General features: G+C 51.6%; 1 protein-coding gene across 5 annotated transcripts in view; it reads right to left on the bottom strand.

The window, feature by feature from the left end:
- Nucleotides 1-15786, bottom strand: part of FARP1 (FERM, ARH/RhoGEF and pleckstrin domain protein 1) — a 293802-nt gene that overhangs the window by 4627 nt on the left and 273389 nt on the right. For all 5 annotated transcript variants that reach the window (XM_036831748.1, XM_036831743.1, XM_036831746.1 and 2 more), the window contains 7 exons: nt 13567-13804; nt 10714-10844; nt 5796-5864; nt 5453-5542; nt 4724-4806; nt 4526-4638; nt 3961-4124 (listed from right to left, as the gene is read on the bottom strand). In XM_036831748.1, the coding sequence (XP_036687643.1) occupies nt 3961-4124; nt 4526-4638; nt 4724-4806; nt 5453-5542; nt 5796-5864; nt 10714-10844; nt 13567-13804 (888 nt within the window). The remainder of the gene's footprint in view (nt 1-3960; nt 4125-4525; nt 4639-4723; nt 4807-5452; nt 5543-5795; nt 5865-10713; nt 10845-13566; nt 13805-15786) is intronic.

Below are 15786 nucleotides of genomic sequence, written 5' to 3'. Positions count from 1 at the left end.
GAGCAGAGCCTGTGCGTCCCCGCCTTCTCTCCAAAGCCCCTGTGTCGCCTCTCAGGGGACCCTAAGAAGCCTCATCCCTGTCCCCGACAAGACGGTAGCTCATCCCCAGGAAGCCTCGACGGAGAGAGAGAGGGATGGTGAATATAATCACTGCCACTAAATCGTCCCCTTCCAAAGGGTGAAACGGGCAAACGCACCACAATAAAATATACATATACACACACCTGCGTCTACTTCAGTCCCTCCCTTTGGGGCTTTTCCAGTAACCTGTATTTAATCCAACGGCATTCTTAAGTAAGGCCCCTCTGAGAAGAGTTTACATTTCTCTGGCTGCGAGTCGCTTGCTGTCTGATGGGGGAGACGGCGTGTCAGGCCGAGAGCACACAGGAAGCAGAGGTGTCCCTGTGGCCCCCGCAGACAGTGTGCCATCACTCCTCCTGGCTGCCACTTGCCCACTGGCGAAAGGCACAAGAAAAGGGGAGCTGTGGGTTCCAGCAGGTGATGGTGGCAACCAGAGTGGGGATTTGATGCTTGTGCAATAGCACACATGATTACATGCAAGTCTCGCTCTGGAGGAAGGAGAGTAGCACATTTTCCTTTCCTTATACTTCTTAGTTTTATACTGAATCAAGTAAATTCCTCCAGCCAGAGCCCAAAAAAACCCTTTCTCTTAGATGCAGTTACCTTTGGAACAAAAGCCAGTCCAACCCACAGTGTGGTTTACACACTTCATGGATGAACCAGGTTCCAGGCCAGTGTTTTTCCTCCAAGACAGGTTCATGAGAACACTCAACTTCTGCCAGCAGCCTTGAATCCCCCTGGAACATGCCAGGGTATACGTTCTGAGTAGGTCCTTCTAGCTTTGCCATCTTAACAGATTAGACGCTTCTTAGTAATTGTATCCACTGGTCCCTCCTTGCCCCAGTGCCCTCCGAAGTTGCCAACCCCACCGAAACTCTCGCTCCCTTGGCTTCACTCCCATACACACTTCAAGTCTCCTTCTCGGGTCACATGGCCCCTAAGCCACTCTCAAGAGCCTGAGCCTTTTGTCTACGCAAATGACCTTTGGGTCTGTCTCCAACCCGGACCAGTCTCCGTGTGCTGCCTTTACAGGAGAGGTCCACATTCGCAATCTGGCACCGGCTGATGCCCATTCCTTGCCTTTCCCAGACTGGAGGAAGGCCTCTTTGCTCTTCCCTCTTCCTGGCTCCCAACTGCTCCGTCCCTGTTGTGGATTGATTCGTGTCCCCCCAGAAGATACTCATGCCCAAAGTCCCAGTACCTGTGAAGATGATGAGCGTATTTAGAAATAGGGTCGTTGCAGATACAGTCAAGATAAGGTCCTACTGGAGTACGGTGGGTCCTAACCCCAATGCCTGGTGTCCTCATAGGAAGAGGACTTTTTAACATACACAGGGAGACCCCCCGAGTGAGACAGAGGCGGAGACTGGAGTGATGTGTCCACAAGCCAAGAGGACACCGGGGGTGGCTGGCAACCCCCAGAAGCCGGGAGAGAGCTGCACCAGGGCCTCCAGAAGGAGCCAAGCCTGCTGACACCGTGAGCGTGGACTTCCGGCCTCCAGCACTGTGAGAGGACATTTCTGTTTTTAAGCAGTTTCTGATGTGTTTCGGCAGCCACAGGAAGTGAGGGTCCCACCCCTAGTTCTCCCTCTCGCTGCAGTTCCCCCCGTCCTCCTGCTCCTCGCCTGTGTTCAAACGGCTGACACCCTCCCCTCCCCCCAGTCTCCACCGCCTCCCAACTCCAGTCTTACAACACAACTTTGATCGTTTCACCTCTGAACCCCCCGCTGGCCCTACGGCCTACGCAAGGCTTCACACTGGCCGTCCCAGCATCAGCACCCCGACGTCGACGGTGCCCCCAGACTTTCTGCGGAGGCCAGCTCAGTTTCACACTGCCCCCAAACATCCCCCTCACTCACTCCTACCTGCACGAGCCCTAGAAGAGAGAGAATGTGGTACCGGGATGGTGAGAAAGCACGTCAAGAAGGAAGGAGCCACTCCCCCGTGCCCCTTCCCCCAACTCCGGTCATCCAGGGGCATGTGGCACCCACAGGAGCCCACCACCAACACCGGACTGAAGCCACACGCCGTGGGGAAGGGGGATCGGGCAAGGAAGGGGCATTTACAGAGCGACAGACGCGCCAGTTCCACGAGCATCCAAGCTGCATCACTGCCACCTTAAAGCCACAGCGGCTCGGGGCTCGCTCCCATGGGCTTCAGCGTTCAGCAAACCTTTCCTCAAAGGGCCAAGTACTGTTTTAGGCTTTTTGGGCCAAGGGGCAAAACCAAAGATAGTTGTAGTGACCACTCAAAAATGGAAAACCCTATTCTTCGTTGACGGGCTGTAACCAAGCAGGGGGCGGGCAGGATTTGGTCTGAGGCCGCAGTGTGCTGACCTGGCTCTGCCACACACACACACACACACACACACACACACACAGACACAGACACAGACACACACGGCACCAGTGCAGGCTGTCACCCTGAAAAGCAGGGCTCGAGCTGTGTCTGGGCCGCATTCTCGAATGGCCTGCATGCCTCCAGGATTAAGGAGGAAGGTTCACGCCTACCAACTTCCCACACCTCCACAGCCCTGACTACACGTCGCAAAGGTGAGTATAAAGCGAAGCAAAGAGGATTTCTCCCGCACGGGCCCGCCCTTCCCCTGGCCTCACTGGACTAGAATAGATGGGATCAGGTATTTTTTGCCTCCAGATGGTCACTGCTCCCTCCTTGCTGGAAAGATCCCCGTTCCCTGGAAGAAATCTCCGGTTGGCAAGCTTTGCCAACAGATGCAGTGGAAATGTGATGGGAGGGAGGTTGATGAGTGCAGTGAGCCCCTCGGGAAGAAAGAGCCCCACCCCCTGTGGGGCGGATGCAGGAGGGGAAGGCCAGGCCCAGTTGGGGAGCTCCGCGCCGCTGGGACACAGCCCCCTGCGGGTGAGGATGGTTTGACAAGGAAGCACAGGTCTTAGAACATTAGCTGTGGCAGGGAAACGCACCAAACGCAGTTCCGTGCAACTGGGAAGGTCAGTTCCAGAAAACAATCTCAGGAAACCCCTATGGACTATCCATCAAGAAATGTTTGGCTCATCTGAACCAACATGCTGTTGGTTCAGAAAGCAAACACACCGCTGTTCTTGGCTCACAATCTCCTATGTGACATTTTGGGGCCAGGCACACTTATACTCAGGAATTCAGCATCTGTCAGATTTTAGAAAGATAATCCAGTGCCTGTCCTCTATGGCACCCCAGGCAGCGGGGTCTCGGGCTGTAGCCCAGAATCAAACACAGCGATTATGTAGTAAAACAGGACGCGCTCACAAAACCGATAAACAGCCTCCTGACCGCTCAGGTCAGGTTCTGCCGTCAATGGGGTATGAAGAGAACTTCGCGGTTTTACAGCTTTCTGGGCTTCGCATTTTCTGAAAGGTTGGGGATTACGGACCTGGACTGGAGAACGCCTAGAGAATGAGGTCTGGAGAGTTCTGGAAGGTTCACGGTCGCAATACGGGGAGAGCCCCCATCCCCAAAGCCAGCTCTTCGGGACGCTCGAGAGCCGGCTTCTCGCAGGTTCTTCCATGAACTGCACCTACTTGCTGTGGCCCTGGCTGGCACCAGCCTTCCGACCATACCGCCTCCCCGCACCCGATTCCGGGGGCTGCTCCAGGGCGCAGCAAGAACGGCGCCTGGGCGGCCCACCCGGACCTCTCGGCGCGGACACACGAATAAAGGCACGCACAGCCCCCGCCCTGTGGCTAACTCCGCGAGAGGAGAGGGCACGGTCCAGAGAACAAAAGAAAACCATCACTGCACAGGCGGCCTGGGAAAGGACAGACGCCCAGGCCGGCGCACCTGCCGGCCCACGGAGCGCGCATGCTCAGAAGGCCGGCGCCCGTGGCCGGACCCCCCCCCCCCCACCCCGCGCGCCGGCCCTACCTCCACGGCCACGCTGAAGTCCACCATGGAGACGCTGGTGTTGCGGTGCCAGCACACGTGCACCATGGTGTTGCCGCGGTGCGGGGCCTGGCGCTCCAACGAGGTGCGCGAGGCGCTGAGGTCGTCCTCCGACTCCTGGTCGCCCGCCGCCTCCTCCGGGGACTCTGCGGGGGCAGCAAGAGGCGGCGCTTTCCTCTCTGCTCGCCAGGAGGGCCCCTGTCCCGCCCCCTCCCAGGGGCCGAATGGGATGGGAAGGCTGGGGGTCCCGGGCACCCACCGAGCAGGAAGTCACACTGGCAGCGAGGGCTTGGCCAGGGGCGTCTCACCAGTCCCTCCGCCAGGGAGCCCCTAACAGTCTTCTCCCCGCCCCTCGCCCCCCAGAGGCTGACAAGCGGCAGTGCTGGCCCAGAAAAGATGCGATTTCTCCGCTCGCCCATTCTCTTTTAAGGGGCTTTGTTTTTTTAACTTTTATAAAAAGTAAGTTCCTTGATTTTTAGCTTAAAACACAAACGCAGACCGTGGCTATGGGGCGCCTCGGTAAGGCAATGTTCAGTGCAACGCTTACTGCTGTCAGGAGGGCTGCTGGCCAGGAACTCGGGGGCGGGGCCGCTGCTTTTCTCGGCCAAGTCAATGGCCATCTGTATGTCCTCCACCCACTTTTCCATCTCGGACCGAGAACTGAAGGAGAGATGGACGTCAGGTATTTCCAGGCCACAGTGGGGAGAAGGGGTACCGAGGTCGAAGGTCAGGCTTCCCGCGTTACCTGGCAGCCACGACGATGGACTGGCGCTGGCCCCGCAGGGTGAGGCAGTGGGGCACGCCCCACTCGTCCTCACTTTCCTCCATCTGTGGGGCGAGTGTTCATAAGTGTTCATAAGCCGAGCAGGGGGTGGGATACTCAGCGCATTTTCAAACGTTCACCGAACTGACTACAGCTCGGCGGAACCAAGTCCAAAAAAGTCCCCATCGGGAGGGTGAAAGCAAGGTTAAAATGCATTATATTTTTTCGTCAGAGCCATAAACCTCCCTCTACCCGACCACTGAGGAGAGTGTGGGGATAAACCACACTGGGGCACACTGGCGCCCTGTCTGCCTCTGCCCACCAAGGATCACAGAATGTGGACACCCGGTCCACTGGACATCTCGGGAGAAAGGCTGCTTCCTGGTCTTCACTCCACGTGGACGGTGAGGATGGCCTCTCAGGGCCCCGGGGCCAGGCACCGGGCAGCGAAAGGCAAGCTCACACCACGTAGGCACGGCAGCTTGCCTCTGCACTTGATTCCGGAAGGAACATAGCCGCGCATCCCAGGTGCAGGACAGGGAGTGAGGTCCCGGGGCCCCTCTAGGGGAGCCCTAACAAGGCCCAGGTTTTTCACAGCGCCTGTGATGCTCTCACTTCCTTGTCAAGCCCCTCGCCCTGTCACTGGCTCCTGCACCCCGCAGGCAGCCCAGAAGCGGAGGTCCCCATCCCGTGCCCACGGCGCATACTCACGGTCATGCCGTAGAGCGGGAGCTGCCCGTGAACTTTAAACTGATTCGAGGCCGTCAGCCCCCTGCTCGTGTACAGCAAGACGTCGTTGAACTAGAACAACAAGGACAAGCACGGCTGAGATGAACGGGCTCCGTCTGAAACCAACACGTACAGAAACTACGTTTTCAGAATCCGACGAGACAATTCGCGGATCTCAACAACTCCGGTCCGAGCAGCTCTGGCTGCCCCTCCTGCCTCCCAGGCATCCCCTCTGGGGTGGCCGAGGCCCAGCGCCGTGACCCTTGCTGCTTCCATGGGCTCACAAGTCACCGATCACCTTGCACAAACAGCTCTCACCACTTACCAGGAAGAACATGCGCTGCTGGAGCCCCTTCCCGGAGAGCTTGCTGAGGCTGCCCAGGCGGATGAATTCCTGCAGAGAAAACACACCCGCGAGCTGGCTGGGAGCCTGCGACGCCGCGTCAGCGCAGACTCAACGCGATGTGAGATGCTTCCGCCCATCGTGGTCCCTTTCACGCTAAAAATCGTATCCGTCATAGCTGCTATTTACTGAATGCCGTGCTGTGCCGCCTCTAAGCTCCTCTCCTTCTGAGCAACCTGCAAGGCAGGGGCTAGCTTTGGCTCCACTACCAGAGAAGAAGCTAGCGGTCGGAGGTCCAGTGGCCTGTGCGGTGGGCTGGTTCACACCGGGACCTATAACTCTACACTTAACCCCCAGGCCCTCAGGGCTTCTGGCTGTGAGGAGGGGACAAGGCCCCTGGATGGATACAAAGTGGCAGCCGGGGACCAGGAAGACAGATACGCCACAGGAGAGAACTGTGAATAGAGGAATCTTCTCCACGACTTAAAATCTGGTTCTCAAAAACTAGTAACTGTGTTCTAGGATGAAAGAGCCAGAAAGGAACTCTCCCTCCCGACTATAAACTTCTGAGGGCACAGACCATTCAGGGGCGCTTCAGAAACCCTCCACAAAACTATCATTTAAAAAACTGTGGTAAAATACACATAAAACTTACCCTGCATGACCTTTAGTGCATTCATCACTACCATCTAGGTCCAGAACTTTCCATCACCCAAAAGGAAACCTCATCACCATTAAGCAGCCAGTCCCCATTTCTCACTCCCCATTTCCGCCTCCCCTAGCACTTGGCAACCGCCAATCTGTTTTCTGTCTCTATGGATTTGCCTATTTCATATAAGTCAAACATGTAATATTGTAGCTTTTTGTGTCTGGCCTATTTCACTTAGCATAATGTTTTCAAGGTTCATCCATGCTGTGGCAAGTGTCAGAAATTCGTTCCTCTCTCTGGCTGAATATTCCACTGCATGGATAGGGCACACTTTGTTTACCCACTTAGGCTGTTGATGGGTATTTGAGTTGTTTCCCCTTCTGGCTACTCTGAACAGTGCTGCTCTACACATGCATGTTCAACTTTTTGTTTGAGCACCTATTTTCAATTCTTCTGGGTATAGAGCCAGGAGTGGAATTGCTGGGTCATGAGGAAATTCTATGGTTAACTTATTAAGGAACCGCCAAACTATGTTTCCACAGAGCTGCTTTTAAAACACAGCTGCAAGTTCTTTGACATTCTTCCCACAGAGGCTGGTCTCTGTCCCCCCTTCCCTTGGATGTGCGTAGACTGGTGACCAATTTGACAAATAGAGTATGGAAGTGATGCTGTGTGACCTCTGAGACCAGGTCATAAAACTACACACAGCCTCTGCTTTGTGCCTGGGAACACTTGCTCTGGGAACCCTAAACTGCACATAAGCAGTGAGACCACCCTGAACCCACGCTGGGGAGGCCCCTCGTGGGCTCTCAGGTGCACGCTCCCAGCTGAGCCCTGCCTCCAGCCGTCTGCCAAGTGTAAGCCTTGGCCCCTCCAGGTCAGCCCACCTGGGACCTCTGTCAATGCCCTAAAGAAAGAAGAATCACCTGGCTGAGTCCTGCCCCATTCCCAACTCACAAAACCGTGACATATACTAAAAGGTTGTCTTCAGTCACTAAGTATTGGGGCTGTTTGTTACCTAGTTTTCCTGTGACCTCAGTAGCTAACGAGCCAAGAACAGGGACTCAACCAGTTCATCTGCATTCTATAGACTCTGCACAGCCTGACTCTTGCTTTGGTCCTTTATGAAATGTCAATCAAAGACAACATCTGCTGGCGATTTAACTGACACATTTTGGAGATCAACAAAGTGACACATAACAAATACTTGCTGGTCCATGGGATGGATGCTATAAGACAGCAACGGTACCGTATGGAGAAACGGTGTTTGGGGACTGCTTTCATCACTGAAGGGGATCAGAGAACGAGGAGTGGTGACCCTACTGTGCCGTCACTCCTGTTCCCGGCTTGCGTGTCCGATGTTGTTATATGTGCGTTTTCTTAACGAATCTGAGGGATGTGGGAAGGGGAAGATGGAGCTTCTGCAGAAGGGCTATGGGCTCAGATCACTGTCTCAGGGCTGGAGATGGAAAATGCCTCCTGCCCAGAATGGTTTTTTAATTTTTTAAAAAAACCATGAAATAGGAAAAAAAGAAAAGGCTCCTAATATCCTTAAGCTCAAGCTGCTTCCTACTGGAATGAAATTCACAATATCCAGTCCTCTGAGTTTTATCCAAATGAACCTCCACTATCCTCCTGGAAGAACTCTCAGGGACAGAAAACACACCCTGGGGGCCTGGCTCAGGCCGGAGTGTGCTGGGGCCTCTTGCCTCCGGGGGGTGGGGTGGGGGGCGGAATCCTGCCTTCCAGGACGTGACCTCGTCTCAGCCTGACCCTAGCGGGAGGGCAGCAGGATTCCGCCCCAAAGCTGGGTGAGGAATTAGACCGCAGGGAGCTCGAATGTTAGCCGCTCACGTTTACATCTCAATTTTTCAAATTCCACCGGTAGATAAATCTGTCAGAGCCTTCTTTCCACTCATCAGGTTATTCGATAATTTAAAACTAAAAAAAAAAAAAAAAAAAAACCAAACAAAAAACCAGGGTACTTCCCTGGCAGTCCAGTGGTTAACACTTTTCCTTCCAAGGCAGGGGGCGTGGGTTCGATCCCTGGTCGGGGAGCTAAGATCCCACATGCCTCATGGCCAAAAAAACCAAAAACATAAAACAGAAGTAATATTGTAACAAATTCAATAAAGACTTAAAAAAAAAAAGAAAGATAATCAATTAGCCTCCATGTGGGGAACAGCCCGTCTTAGAACTCGCCCCTCTGAGGGTCTTAGATCCCTCCTTCCCATTTCAGTCAGGGTTGACTTTGAAACAGCGAGTGGCCGTGAAGCAGGCAGATGAACGTAAGAATATGCAGACAAGGCGGGTCTGCAGTGTGCAACCAGCACCCAAATTCTGACTTCAGCTTCTTCAATAATAATGACCTTCTTTTATTTAGCACGTGGTGTGAGCCTGACATGTGCTGGGTGCTTATATTAGCTGCATATGTGAGCCTGTAAATTCATCCCCATTTTTCAGATAAGGAAACTGAGGAGCAAAATGAGTAAGGAACTTGCCCAGATCACCTGGTCAGTTGGTGGGTGAGAGAGCCCGTATCTGATCTGATGAAAAGCTTCTGGTGCCTTCTACAATGCTGTGCTGTGTACTCAATGACATTATAATAAGCATAAACTTAGTCTCTTCAAATAAGTGTAGGTGGGGGAAGAGGAAGATAATTCGTATTTATTGTGTTAGTTTTGCACATTAAATCTCATTTGATCCGTATCACCTACGACGGAGAAGGTATGATGCCCATGTTACAGAAGGGAAGGAACATTCCAGTAAGTGAGCCATCCCAATTCTGGTGGAGCCAGAAATTGAACCCAGGCCACCTACTCCAATCCACTGCTCTTTTCATAGCACCGTGGAAACTATTCCTCAAAATAAGTTCCTGACAAATGCTCTGTTTGCCATGTAGCATGATATACTAAATATTTTATAACATCCAAAGTTAAGAGAAAATTAATTCCACAAGGCCTTAAAGGCTTCTGCATGGATGGGTAAATGTGATTGTCGTGTACTGAGTCCCGGCAGAATTTTCTCACCAGCAGAGCTGAAGTAAATCCCAGCTTTAATTTCCACCCAGCATTTACCACATAACTCTTCTGACAACATTTTATAGCTGGTATTCTGGTCAGCTTTGTAATTAGGATTCCCAACAGAAAGACCCAAATACCCAAAAGATGAGGGATGTTCCCTTATCTTTTCTGAGTTACACAGATTTATAGTTTCCAGGGAGGCTACCTGTCCGATAAAACTAGAAGCCCCTGACACACGGGATACTTGTCTGAAGATTAAGGCAGACCAAAGAGGCTAAAGTTCCTTCTGAACCTGGATGAGGTCAAGATAGGGGACTAGTGGAAAAAATTCCCACAGAGAGATTTGACGAGGCTCAGCAACTGACTAGTATTTTTAATTCCTGGTCAATGACTGCTTCCTAGGAAGAGAATTGGAAAAAGGCAGGCTACCCTGTATTTTTAAAATGCCCACTGGCCTGGAGAGAGTGTGTTTGGATAGCGAGGCCCTATTTTATTGTGAATGACCTACATGTCATGCACATGGGGAAGTAAAGGTTAATAGTGTAAGTGAATTTGCATCTCTCCCAGAATCATGTTCTGGCTAAAATGTTATTTTAATTCCAAATTAAAATTACATTATGCAAATTGCATCTTTTTTTTTTTTTTGGGCCACACCACATGGCATGTGGGATCTTAGTTCCCCAACTAGGGATCGAACCTGTGCCCCCTGCAGTGGAAGCACAGTCTTAACCCCTGAACCACCAGGGAAGTCCCTGTAAATTGCATCTTTAAAAAAAATACTTTTCTTACATGGGAATTTATTGCCTACTTTCATGCACTAGCTTTTCCTCTGCTTTCTATCGCCATTTTACCCAATCCTTAAAAAAATTTTTTTTCTTTATCTTCCATTTTTATTTACCTAAATTTAAAAAAATAAAATAAGGAATCTCAAATCTGCTCAGAATATGGTGGGGAAAAAGTAAATAAGTGGATCAACCAGTAAGGAGAAAAAGCAGCATATGAGGTGGAAGGATTGACTGATTTATCTCCTTCTAACACAAAATTTTTGAATTGACACCATAATGTTCAAGGCATTTTCCCAGTTGTCTCCCAGGGGGGAAGGAAGCCACTTCAGAAGGAGGATATTTTAACTTGGGAGTGTCCATATTCAAAAGGTTCAAATGTAAGTCATTTAAATGTTGTCTTTCTGGCTTTACCTCCAAAGCATACAGAGAGCACAGCTGCTTACCCTTCCTGGAATCACAAGATTGTCAACGCCAATCAAATCTTTCTTGAGTTCATGCAGCTTCTGGAAATTCTCCATCTTGATCATTGTACCGTGAAGCTGGGCCACCATTTCCGTGATCTCTGCCAAAGCAGCTAAGGAAGGAAACGGACACAAAAGCTGCAGCATTAATGGCAGATGTGGGTCATTTTTTCCCCCAATATTTTAAAGATCAGTTCTCCAGGGTAATATCCTCCTGTAGCTGAACTATAACGAAGCCATCCTTCTAGGGAAAACACTGCTAATTCTCAATAATAAAAATTGAGTGATTTACTTTATGTATTGATTGGTTTTGCTTTAGTTTCCCCAAAGCCATCTTGAAAATATCAATGCCCCCTTCATAGCTTGGTGGTGTACAGCTGTCCTTCAGTTAGAATTACTTGTTGGCATAAAGGGGCAGCAGCAAGGGAATAAGAGTGCCTGGAATTCTGTCCCAGGGGCAGAGATTTCCCTCCCTTCCCTGTTACCTGGAAAGAACAGAATAGAGGGAGCACAGAAAAGCCATAGAAAAATCTAGGGCAAAGGAGGGATCTTTCTGGCAAAGGGTCTAAACTGGTAGTGCAACACTTTTGGGTAACGAACATTCCAACACACCCTGGTTCTTCCTTCTGCAGACATTTATAGAGTTTATAAAATGGTTGTAAAGAACAGCTGCAAACTAAATTTTCCAATGTGGGCACATCTCCCCTATACTGACGGGCATCCAATATGGAAAAGGAGCTGGTGCCCTGTTAGCACGGGTTTGGGTGGCAGGCACATTCACAGTAGCTGAGCATTTCTGTCTGTTTGTCAAGGGAAAGCAAGAAACATTTGTCCACTGAACTTCGATCTTCAGGACAGTAAACACCGCCTCTCCCCTCCCCCCAGCACCTCAACTGTGGCAGGAAGCATTCCTTTTTTTTTTTTTTTTGCTGTCTCCCTGGGGATGCAAACGAAATGCTTCCTGGCTTCTTATCACAGAATGCTTCTTGTCTCAGCCATAGTGACAAACCCAGAGCTTGCTCTGTCTTTAGACACGACCAGCCGATTTAGTACAACAAACAATTCCTGGGCACTGAATGTTTAGTGCGGTGGGCGTGCAGAAGCTCTAAGAGGAAAAAGGATGGCAGCCTGGCTCTAGGTGCTCCTGGGGCAAGCATTCTAGAGCAGCTCTTGGCTCTCTGCATCCCTCACGTTCAGGAAATCTATGTTCAGATATTCCTTGATTTGCCCAGTCTTTCCACAATGATGCCACCTTACGTTTTCAGCTAGGGAACAGATATTTTTGCCATTTCACTGGGAAGAATAGACTTTTCTCAGTGGAGACTGTTTAGCAAAATAGTAAAATGCAAAACTAGGCAAGTTGGCCTGAGAATAGCACATGCAAAACTAGAGACGTCCCTCTCCCTCGCCCTCACTCTCCGGGGTAAGAGATCGACGCAGGTCTGAGTCCTGGGAGCTGGGAAGGGCCCTAGGTCATCTCATCCAGACACAGCCAACCGGGACTGCCAATACGGCAGGACAAGGCAGATGGGGGGGAGGAGGGCCACCCAGCCTTGAGGGTGAGGCACAGATTAAGCCTTAAAAGAGGACTGTGCCAGGGAAAGGACCAGGAGGTGGTGGCGAGGAGTCCCAGCAGAGGGAACAGAATATACTAAGGCATAAGGCAGGGGGCAGCATGGTCTGTTTCAAAGACTGCTATGTAAAGCAAGCCAAAACCGTGCCTTGAGCCAGTTCTGTTGCCCTTCCGTGAATTGCCAACGTCTAATTACTCTGACAAATCTTTTCTTTGGTTGTCTTTCTAAAAACTAAGATTAAGTTTATAATACTTTAGGCAAGAGACATTGGTCTTGACATACTAACGGGTGTGCGAATTCATGTTGTCTGTCAAGAGCCACCCGCGGAGGGTGCATTCTGTGCATGCACTGGCTGCAGAGTGCAGGGGACCCAGCAACAGGCCTCAGGGCCTGGCCCCCAAGGCGCTGTAAGTCCAAGCTCGGGAGCGCAGACAGTAACAGACCACATACAACGCGAGGCAGAGGACGCAGGTTCAAAAAGACGACGCGTGGCCCAGTGGGAAAAGCATGGTCTGGAATGCCAGCTCTGCTCTTTTGCCATCTGAGTGACACTCACAAGTCCTTTACCCCCTCTGAGCCTCAGTATTCTTACCTATAAAATGGGATAACAATAGTTCTCTCATGGGGTTGTTAAAGGATTAAAGGTGTTAGCGTAAGAAAGATACCCGGCAGAGTACCTGGTCCAGGTGCTGAGCGAGGGACAGTGAGTAATATCATCATGAGCCAGTAAGGGGGGTAGGATGGTCAGGAACATGGGTTCTGGGCTTAGGCTACATGTCCTTTACTTTCCAGCTGTGTGACTCTGGGCAGGTTCCTTAACTTCTCTGGTCTCAGCAGCCCCCATATGTAAAATGAGCTCACCACTGTCTCATAGGCTTCTCGTGAAGATTGAGAGTTAACACAGGTGAAATGCTTACAAACGCCCTGCAGCAATGAGGAATAGTATTTATTACCAGCTGTTTTCTGTGGCCCATCCAAGGGGAGGTGATATGAGTTTCCACCATGGAGGTAGAGGAAAGCTTCCTGTAAGGGGCTGACTCTAAGTGGAGCTTCTCCAGGGTTCTTTGCACTAAACCAGGCAGGATGGAAGGAGAAAGTGCATGCAAGAGGGGAGGGAAAAGAGAAGCCATGGTGATCATTACCTCCTTCTTTAAGTGAAAGACCAAAAGGGGACAGAAAATATTTGACCAGGTCCTAAAAAGCGCATCTGCCCCTCTTGGGACACAGTATCCCCGAGACACCCCGCCCCCCAAGCTCTCACCTCGGCAGTCCCTGAAGTCGGCGTGGCTGGGCGGGTGGTGCTTGCACAGCCGCTCTAGGACCTGCTTGTAGTGCATGAGCCGGTGCAGCGGGCGCAGGAGGAAGGTGTTGAGCGACAGGTAGCACACCTTCTGCAGCTCGAAGTCTCGGCACAAGCTCTCCAGCCGCCGGGAGCCCCGGATGCCGGTCTCCAGCGCCTCCAGAGCCTCGCTGTGCTTCCACAGATGCGCCGCCAGTTGCTGGCGGGCGAGACACGGGAGGGGGTGGGGCAGGGAGCCGGGGAGACAGAAGGGGGAGGAGGAGGAGGAGGAGGGGAGAGGAGAGGGGGAGGGGGGCGGAGTCCTGCTCAGCCACGTGGTCCACCCATTTTGACACTCAGAAGAGATCACCTTCGCTTTCATTACTTCATTCCATTTATCTAATTTCATGTTTTTAATACTTCACTATTTAATTTCTCAGGATGGAATAAAAAGCTCTATTAAAGCATCGCACAGTTTAAAATACACAGGGATTATAAAATATTTGAGATGTATATATAACATTAGAGGTATACATGTCCTTTCAAAACAAGACTGGCAAAACTGAGGGGAAATAAAAGAATGGGAGCTCCTTCAGGGGGCTTGGGGTTTTCTCCTAAACATCAAAAAACGACAGATAGGCCAGGGCCACTGAATAAACGTCATACAGTTAAAACTACGTATTTCTGTTTAACTCCACCCCCCCCCCCATTTGCTCATGTAATAATTGAGCATATCCTGCTCTGCTGGATTCCGGGGAGCGGAGGGGAATGAGACTCAGTCCTTCTCTACTGGGGTCTGACCGAGACCCTTTGCTGGAGCAAACTTTTGTCAGGCTCCTGAAGCTTCTCCCAGGCCAGTCTGTGCCCTTCCTGGTACAATTCCGTTTTAGGGAGAACCCTGCTAAGTCATTTCAACCAGGACCCTCCGCCCTGGATACCTGGTCACCCTTGACATTGGGGTCTGCATCCCCCGCCGTCCCCAGGTGATGTCTGGGCACCCCACTGGTCTTCGGCAAAGAATCCTGTTAAGTCGGTTCAGCCAGAGTCCCCCCTCATGACGGTGATGTTTCGTCACAGAAATTTTCCATCCTCTGAGCCCCGCCCTGCTCCTTGGCTGTAGATCCCCACTTGCCCCCGGTGCACTTGGAGCTGAGCCCAATCCCTCTCTCCCACTGTAAATCCCACTTCAGTGTCCCCATACCTACGGCAACGGTCCTGAATAAAGTCTGCTCTACCGTCTTTAACAAGTGCTGTCGAATATCGCTTTCCTTGAACAGGTGGTGGTGGAGACAGACGCGGGGCAAGAAGTTTGATAGAGCATTCAGGAGGAATTAACTCCTCATGCAGCTGTCGTCCTCACGTCTCACCCCATCAGTATTTCCCAGAGGTGGGCTCACTCTCCGTGTGCTGCTAACTCCCACATCTGGATTCCCCATCCCGGCACCTCCACTTCCACGCTCCGCAAAGAGCGGGAAACACAGTGAGTCCAGACACCAACCCAATACCCCCTGCTGCAACTGAGGCTGCCCCGTGATCCTCTAACCCCAGGATGGGTGCCGCCACCAACCGCCTACTCAGGACAGAAAACCTGGGTAAGATTCCAGATCCCCTCATTTTTTGAATCCTTCACCAAGTCCCACCAATTCTACCTCCTAAAAACAGCAAGCCTGTCCCTGGCTTCACCCCATGGTCACTGCCCTTGTTTTGGCCACTGCAATGGTGTCTCCATCGGGGTCTCTGTCTCCACTCCTGACGCCTGACTTTTGAGTGCCACCAAAAGGAACTTACACCAACGCAAACGGGCACATCGTCTCTTGCTTGGTATGCGACAAGAAGGTCCACCCTCTCAGGACAAACTCCAGAGTTGTCGTTAGGGCACATGGGGCCCTTAGCATGTAACCCCTTCTGCCTCTCCATCGTGGCCTCTTGCTACTCACCCTGGACACCCACTGAACAACCTGCCCTTGATTGCGCTGGGCCCTGGCACCCAGAACCTCGGCACAGGGCGCTCTGCTCCTAAGACCCCCTCCCCAGCCCCACCCTGTCCTTCAGGGTCAGCTCCGGGGCCTTCCCTGCTCTCCAGGCCGAGTTCGCGACTCCTCTTTCCTCCTGGAATTATTGTCCATCTTAGCCTTTATCACGTGGTCTCCCTGCTGACTTTATTTTGTGACTTTAAAAAAATATATATAGATTCATAGGAAG

Source organism: Balaenoptera musculus, chromosome 18, assembly GCF_009873245.2.
Source record: "Balaenoptera musculus isolate JJ_BM4_2016_0621 chromosome 18, mBalMus1.pri.v3, whole genome shotgun sequence".
Lineage (NCBI taxonomy): Eukaryota > Metazoa > Chordata > Mammalia > Artiodactyla > Balaenopteridae > Balaenoptera > Balaenoptera musculus.
The sequence above is the reverse complement of the archived record's forward strand: the minus strand, read 5'-3'. Positions and strand labels throughout refer to the sequence as shown.